Source organism: Leptopilina boulardi, unplaced genomic scaffold (genome assembly GCF_019393585.1).
Source record: "Leptopilina boulardi isolate dan_hultmark-lab unplaced genomic scaffold, ZJU_Lbou_2.1 LbouV2_193, whole genome shotgun sequence".
Taxonomy (NCBI): domain Eukaryota; kingdom Metazoa; phylum Arthropoda; class Insecta; order Hymenoptera; family Figitidae; genus Leptopilina; species Leptopilina boulardi.
Window position 1 is genome coordinate 1,061,741 of NW_026137744.1, and position 9,218 is coordinate 1,070,958.

Sequence of the window (9,218 nt, forward strand, 5' to 3'; positions counted from 1 at the left end):
TCGTAATTGGAGGACCACCATGATCAACTCGTGCCGTGATAAATGCACGGAGTTTTATACGATTTGAAATTCATCTTATGTATTTAAGTTGTATTAGTATAGTAATGTGATAGCATGGCCAACCCTCGTACACAAGCGCACGCGCATGATATTTTCTTGTTAGTTAAACCAAAACTTGTCTATTCAGAGGGAAGCCTAAAGTCATCACATTATACGCTTGTTCTTCGACCTGATCACTCACAAGTAAATTCACCCTCCGAGACGAGATTCAAATCTCTACCAATCAATACGATCTTGACAATATTGTTCCAATCAAATCGTATATTTATTTTTTTTTTCTAAACTCAAACTTAAATATTGTTTATTAATTTTAATAAACATTTTTTTATTTTTTTGAAGAAATTTTTTAAAATTTGAATTTAAGAAGAAATAAACATACAAAAATCTAGACAAAATTAAAGGATAAATTAATTAACTAAATGTTAATTAATAATTAATTAAAGAAATAAATTTTATTCTTTGATAGGTAATTTAAAAAAAAAACAAGTGTGCACTATGGGTGGCTATTTACAAACAATTAAGTGAATTTGACATTTTACAATTTGGAAAATTATTTTAAATAAGTTTACTATATATCAAGTTTTTGTGTAATTGAAGATTATTCAGAAAGTTGACGAAAAAATTTTGCGAAAAAAGACATTTTTTGAGAAAAAAAGAATGTGTTAGGATGTTGCCCACTTCGGTATCGGGAACACCTTTCAGTGTTCGTGACATTTTAAACGGAGATCAACAATTAAATACAATGGAGTGTTATACACCTCATCAACAAAGTGAAACGCAGACACATTCGGTGCATCAAGATTATTATTCATACAATATGATACCTGATGGCAATTGGAACGTTAATAAATACAAGGAACAAACAGTTACCAGTTATCAAAGCTATCAAGAAATGAACCATGTTCATCAATTGAGTCAAGTTGTGCCACCATATCATGAATCACCTGTTGTCGAAGAAGGTTCGTTAAAATCAAAAAATTAATATCAATTTCAGCAATATTTATATTAATTTAAATAGAATAAATTAATTTAATTGTAATATATATAATTATGTTAAAAATTTTAAATAATAATTTGTTAATTTTTTTTTTTTTTTTTTTGCATGTTTTTGTGAGTAATTTATATTTTTACACAATGAAGATTCATCAACAACGTATATTTATCGTTTTGTTTCATCACCTTATTGATCGATTAAAACGTTGAATATATATTGTTGATTAATTTCTGTTTTGTGGAAAAATAAGTGACATTAAAAAACATACAAAAAATACGTTATGACCTTTTTTCGACTACTTAATAATTTATTTTATATTATATTCTATGTATAAATATTATTATTTTATTTTTAATATTTTGTTTATTAAGGTATTTTCATTTTTTTTAATTTATTTTTTTAAAAATCGGATTTACATCTGGCTTTTGAAATTGTTTTTTACTCTATAAATTTGAATAATATATATATAGTGAAAAGTTAAAATTTGTACTTAGTAATTTCTCACTAAAACTTTAGTAAAGTAAATTAGTAATATTTTATTAAAAATTATTAAAAATTCTTGCTGATTTGAATAATAAGTATAGATTAATTTTCACTAATCAGATTTAGGAAGAAAATTTTCAATTTTATTTTAAATTTAATTAGTTTAACTTTTTAAAAAGTTAACACATTTTTTACTTCAATTTTTCTAATTTGAATAATAATATTAAACAAATAAATATTTTTATAATTTTAATCATTTGATGAATATTTCAGGTAATGTTGTCACATCAAGTAGAACTGAATTACGAAAAAATCAGTCGGGAAAACGAACGAAAAGAAAACCGCGAGTACTATTCTCACAAGTAAGTAAAAATGAATTTTTTTTATTCATTTATTTTTATTATATTATTAATTATTTAATAATTAAACTTTCCTATAAAATTTTCAAAAAAGTTAATTGTTTATAATTTATTATTTTGAATTTATCACTCAGCGGTATTTAATAATTAAGATAATGATATTGATCACTCCGAGTCACTGGTTAAATTAAAAAATAAAAGACACTACAATAAAAAATATAAATAAAGGTTTCTACCTTAAAAAAAACATAAAATAAAGAATAAAAAATTTCAAATAGAATTAAGACATTTTAAAAATTTGTTAATTTTGTAAAACGTCTAGATTCGTACAATCGCTAATAGACACTAATCAATTATTAAATTGTAAGACTTGTCAAGAAAGAAAATAAGATCATTAACCTTATTACACTATAGATACGAATAAAATGTATAAAAGTCGTCAAGGTATGATCAAAAACAGAAATAGAAGTCTTGTTTGATCATACCTTGACGTCTTTTATATTTATTCATAATTGTAATAAGGTTAATGACCTTGTTTTCTTTCTTGACAAATCTTGTAGTTTAATAATTAATTAGTGTCTAATTTAGCAAGTGTACGAATCTACAAGTTTTATAAACTAACAAATTTTTAATATTTCGCTTAATGTTATTTAAAATGTTTTATTCTTTATTTATGTTATTTTATTTTCAAGACAAAAACCTTTATTTATATTTTTTATTGCTGCGAAATTTATTTAAACATAATTTTTATGTAATTTTTATTAATTGTTTATATAATTTTTTCTTATTGCGGTAAATATTTTTTTAAAATTGAAATTTATGAAAAATTTAAATTCTAAAAAATTGGTCTTTCTTTTTTTTCCAGACACAAGTTTACGAGTTGGAACAACGTTTCAAGCATCAACGTTACCTGAGTGCCCCTGAACGCGAGATGTTGGCACAAAATTTAAAATTAACCAGTACACAAGTGAAAATATGGTTTCAAAATCGACGCTACAAAAATAAACGTGCACGTCTCGAGGACGCGGAAAAAGTACAAAATCAAAAAACCAGTCAACCAATAAAAAAAATTTCAATACCAGTACTAATTAAAGATGGAAAACCAAATGTACAAGATTCATACAATCCCTATTGGTCTAATTTTCGAACAGACATAAATACAAATATAAATCAAACAGATTTCAAAACAACAAATGATATTCGCTTAAGTCCTGATTTTCGATCGAATTCGAGTGAAATTAAAATCGAAAACAGCTTCTCGCCCGATTATCGAATTGACATGAATACAGAAATTGTTAATCGATCAAACATCAATATGAATGTTCATCATCGTCATGTTTTAGGTTCGGATTACAATAAAACTAATTTTTCATCAACGGAAATTCGTCCATCAATTGATACGGATGAAATGAAATCGATAAAAGCAACGGAATACAAATCTTATTTGGCAAGTGATTTATATTCAGAATCGAGAGCAATAACTGACGTCAAATCAATTGGAATTGATAATCGAACATTGATGGATTCATCTAACACAGACTATAACTATCCAAATTATTTTGGACCATCGAATTTTCAAATGCAATATGTCAACTACATGGATCAGATAAATGATCAAAATAATATTCAAAGACTCTGGTAGATGTATAAATATGAAATTAGTGATAAAAATCAAAATGAAAACAAATTGTGTGATGTTATCCGGTACATATGCTTTAAAAAAAAAATATGCTCATGTGAAAAGTAAGATTATTTTTTAATAAGAAAAAAACTTTTTTTTTTTAGGAACGAGATTGAAAATAAAATTGAATACTTTTATGATCGAATGTTTAATATTTAAATGATTAGAACTATATTTGAATAAAATTAAAGCAAAAAAAAAAATTTTTTTTTGAATAATCGAAAATTTTCTTTAATTTTCAATCGTTAATATTAAATTTATTGAAAAGGAAAATTTGCTTAAGTTAAGAAAATTTAATTAAATATAAATTTCAGTTTCCAAAAATTATAAATTAAAAAATATTTATATTACAAAAAAATTCGCAATATTTCCGAGATCTCTGTTCGTTTAATATAATGTATCAAATATTATATATATTTATTAGAATAATTTGGTCGTAAAGATTTATTTTATTTAATTTCACATTTCTGCGAGTCTCATTTTTTTATTGTTAGAGGGGAGAGGGAGTGAAAGGGGGATTATAAATTAAGTGATAAATGAACCAAAAAAGTGAGCCAAAAAAACGACAAATAAAATGTTACAACAAAAGAAGCCTTTGTAAATAGCAAATCTTTTATATATATATATATATACAATATATATTATTCATGTATTTTGTTTTTGTGAATATTGTTAAGCATTAGAAATATATTACCAAGCAGACCTCAGAAAAAAAAGATGGTGAAGTTCACAAAGTTAAACTTCACTACAATAAAAAAAAAAAAAAAAAAAAGAAAAAAAAAGCAGATGTTGTCTCTTTTCAGGGTTGATTTAACTTTTTTTTTCTTTTAAGAAAATTTAAAGTGCGTGGTACAAGAAAATTTCCAAACGGAAATTGTGCTTGAGATCGTAAGTGGCTTTAACGGAAACAGTTACATTTGAAATAAAAAGGCCAAAAGGAACACCTGTACTTTATTTTTGAAATAAAAATTCTTTGAAATAAAATGAAAAAAATTGTACAAATTATTAAAATATATATATATATATATATATATATATATATGTATATATTCTTTTGGCAATAAAGTCTGCATAATGAAAATTAATCTTATATTTTTGAAGAAACCCCTCTCGTTATTATACTTTGTCATTGTTTTTTTATCTTTATCTTATTTTTCAATTTTCTATAATTTTTTCTTATACTTTTCTAAAAACAATTTTATTTTACTTTTTAATATTTTTCCTTTGACATTTAATTTTCAATTGAATTACAATTTTTAAATAAAATTAATTTTTATTTATTAAAAATATTGAATTTTTTTCAAGAAAATCTATTTTTGACCGCGCAAAATAAGAGTGAAGAAATTTTTTCGATTAAATATATATTTTTCATTGTGAAATTATGCGTCAGGTATTAATGGGTGCGGGGATTGCAGGTTGCAAATATGCAAGGAAATCATATTTATAAATAGGTGATCAAGCTCTGACAGCTTGATCTAAACCACAGAGGCTTTTAGGTTATCTCGCAAGCACTGGGGGTCATCTGGCAGTCAAGAGGCACATATGAACATTCATATTGGATTCTTGCAAGCTGTATACATACATTATTATCACGTTCACGGTGCTACCGTTGCCATTAAGATCCATGGGAACTTGACGATAAAACTCTGACAGTCTATTTAAAAAAAAAAAAAAAAAATGTTTCTTAATTCATGGGCCGCGCGATTCTTTCAACTTTAAATTAATTGATTTATTTATTTAGTACACGGGTTTTAAAAAAACCCTTGAAGTATAAAAATATAAAAGATATAATGAGCAAATTAACGCACCAAAGCACTCTTCTACAACAAATTGTCATTGTTTTGTGATAATAATTACATATTTTTATACTTTAAACTACATAAAAACGTAAAATAAAGTAACCGGAGGATATAATAATTATTTTGATTAATTTTATTAATACTGATAATAATTATAAAAAACAATAATCAAAGAAAATTTTTCCAGAATTGAAATTCAATATGTTTATTTATATGCGATTCCAGGTGAGATTTTGACTTTTTCGGAGTAGGTTAACCGATTGCAATGAAACTTTGGAATTTTGTTATACATAGTAAGACTAATCTTTAACGTAAATTGCAGCTTAAAATATTTGTTAGTTTACGAGATTTGCAATAATAACAAAAAAATTTAAACTGCTATATCTTCCGTTCTAATAATCGGATTGAGGTCAACTTTTTTTAAAATGTCAAGGTAAATGAGAGGAATAAATCTCTTTCAGAACAATTTTTTATAATTTTAAAACTAAAAAAGTTATTTTAAGAATGATTGAATAAATTTCGCGCGGCAATCTAAAATTCATTCACTTAAACGCTAAAATGATCTTACCAGTGTTTTCTTTAATGTTCCAAAGGAATCCAATTGTAAATGCAAGTTTAACTTTGTTTATTTTTTATAATTTACTAGTATAAACAATTGCGATTTCTGCTAGTTGACGTGCAGACGACATTGCGCACGCAGCATAAGGTTATTCAAGTTGGGTGGGGGAAAGCAAAGATGGTTGCTTGCTGGTGCACCTATCAGCCTATCAGCATTCATTTCCACGAGAAATTTCTCGTGGGAATGAATGCTGATAGGCTGATAGGTGCACCAGCAAGCAACCATCTTGGCTTTCCCCCACCCAACTTGAATAACCTTATTCTCCTGTAACCAGCTGACGTGATTGGTGGACTAAATTGGCTACGTGAGAATGCTGCGTGCGCAAATGTCGTCTGCACGGCAACTAGCAGAAATCGCAATTGTTTATACTCGTAAATTATTAAAATTAAATAAGTTAAACTTTCATTTACAATTGGATTCCTTTGGAACATTAAAGAAAACACAGGTAAGATCATTTTAGCGTTTAAGTGATTGAATTTTAGATTGCCGCGCAAAATTTATTTAATTATTATTTAACAACTTTTTTAGTTGTCAAATTATAAAAAATTGTTCTGAAAGAGATTTATTTCTCTCATTTTCTTTGACATTTTAAAAAAAAGTAGACCTTAATCCGATTATTTTAGAACGGAAAAATATAGCAGTTTAAAATTTTTTGTTATTATTGCAAATCTCGTAAACTAACGCAATTATATAAATTTTATTTATGCTAACGAACTGTGGTCTCTAAATCTGAATTAGTAAAATTCTTCCTATTTATATTTGTTTTATTATAGGTACTGTCGAATTTCAGGCTAGTTTCATTGACAGAATCTTTTAGATTTATGAAATTAATAATTATAAGATAATAGAAAATATATAAATATTATGTCAATATTTATAATCAGCTTCACATGAAAATATTTTTTACTAATATGAATTTATACTTTTATATAGAAATGCGATTCTAAAATATAAACAATGCAAATAACTTGTGTTATGTACTTACAAAATCCTGGAAATTATCATTGTTTGACGTCATCAATAATAGAATGATCTTTTAATAAATTCAACATTTTAATATCTTCTTCAATTTAAACTGCACTTGACACTTTATACAAATAACACAGCCCCACAAAAAAAAAGTGTCGTTCGCGGCAGACCAGACTAGTCATTTCCTATGTATTTTGACGCGCTGAACACGAATCCGAAGTCCGTTTTGCTCCATCACGTCAGGATTTTTTTCTAACCTCCAAAAACCTGTCGGATTTTGAGAGGTAGGCTATTTTTTTTAAAATTGATGGATTTACTTCAAAATTGGTATCTAGGGGTTTTTTGGGTCGCTGATGACGAATTTGAAGTTAGATTTTCAAAATTCAAAATGTCGGCTCCAATATGTCGGACGAATTTTGTAAAAATTGATGGATTTACTTCGAACTTGGTATCTAGGGGTTTTTTGGGTCGCTGATTACGAATCTAAAGTTAGATTTTCAAAATTTAAAATGGCGGCTCCAATATGGCGGACGATATCGACCCTTCAAAGGTGATAATTCCGCCCTTACACACGAAACTAGGAGCAATTAAACAGTTTGTCAAAGCCTTAGATAAAAAAGGAAACTGTTTCAAATACCTGGAACAAAAGTTTCCAGAAATCTCTGATGCGAAACTAAAAGAAGGGGTTTTCGACGGACCACGTATTCACAAATTGTTAAAAGATGAGCAGTTTATCACCAAGATGAATAAAAAGGAGAAAGCCGCATGGCTTAGTTTCAAAGCAGTTGTCGAAAATTTTCTGGGTAATCACAAGAGTGAAAATTGGGAGCAAATAGTTAGTGATATGATTAAAAACTTTGGTAAGTTAGGATGCTTAATGAGCATAAAGTTGCATTACTTAAACACGCATCGGGATTAATTCCCTGAAAATTTGGGAGATTACAGTGAAGAACAAGGAGAACGATTCCATCAAGATCTGAAAGAATTTGAGCGTCGTTATCAAGGAAGATGGGATATAAATATGATGGCCGACTACTGCTGGATGCTGAAAAGGGATATTGTACCTGGAGGCACCAATTTGAAAAGAAAACCATTACACAGATCCTTTGAGGACAAAAGAGTGCGCTACCATAAAAAGACGTGAATACCTTACTTATGTATATAAGAATTTCCATTTCTAGTTTTGAAAATCTAACTTCAGATTCGTAATCAGCGACCCAAAAAAACCCTAGATACCAAGTTTGAAGTAAATCCATCAATTTTTACAAAATTCGTCCGCCATATTGGAGCCGCCATTTTGAATTTTGAAAATCTAACTTCAAATTCGTCATCAGCGACCCAAAAAACCCCTAGATACCAAGTTTAAAGTAAATCCATCAATTTTAAAAAAAAATAGCCTACCTCTCAAAATCCGACAGGTTTTTGGAGGTTAGAAAAAAATCCTGACGTGATGGAGCAAAACGGACTTCGGATTCGTGTTCAGCGCGTCAAAATACATAGGAAATAACTAGTCTGGTCTGCCGCGCACGACACTTTTTTTTTTGTGGGGCTGTGTAATTTTATACAACTTTATATAGAAAATAAAATATATATTCAGAGAAGCAGAAACCATTTGAGTCTGTACGATGTTTAGAAGTACCGATATTAAACACTAGGAGCACTACTTTCACGCGTCACGTAACTATTTCACTAAATTTTCAAATCATTATTATATTTATATATGTAGATTTTTTCAAAGAATTATTTTTGTTATTTAAAATAAAAAATATATATTATAAGTACAAAAGTAACATAATAATTATTATTTAATCAAATATTTAAAATTTATTAAATTAATAATTTGTATATTGAAATTATTGTAAAATTATAATTATATAATTGTATATAAATTATTATTTAAATATTTGTTTAATTAGATAGTATACACTGTAAAAAATGCATTTATAGTATAAATAAATTTATTTCGATGAACATACACATTTATTGTGATCCATTACTAGGTCATTTATTTATAATCAATCACTATTTTGTCAGGATTGAAATCTTATATGTTTGCTTATATAAATTTGCGTATGCGAACAAAGGGTGAAGTTATATGAATATAGTCGACGCCAAACCGAATACAAAGTAAGCTAACTCCCAATTATTTTTCCTTACTCTCAATTATTATTTTTTTACTGGGATTATGATCTATTCACGATAAGGTAGATTCCTTAAAAGAAGCATTACCATCTTCCGTAACGGCTTTCTTATG

General features: G+C 27.1%; 1 protein-coding gene across 1 annotated transcript; it reads left to right on the forward strand.

The window, feature by feature from the left end:
* The first annotated feature begins 221 nt into the window (after positions 1–221).
* Positions 222–4,582, forward strand: LOC127277984 (homeobox protein Nkx-2.5-like). The gene is made up of 3 exons (XM_051299458.1): positions 222–1,019; positions 1,811–1,899; positions 2,762–4,582. Exons 1-3 carry the CDS (start codon positions 728–730, stop codon positions 3,536–3,538), a joined length of 1,158 nt encoding a protein of 385 aa, XP_051155415.1. The 5' UTR covers positions 222–727; the 3' UTR covers positions 3,539–4,582.
* The last annotated feature ends 4,636 nt before the right edge of the window (positions 4,583–9,218 follow it).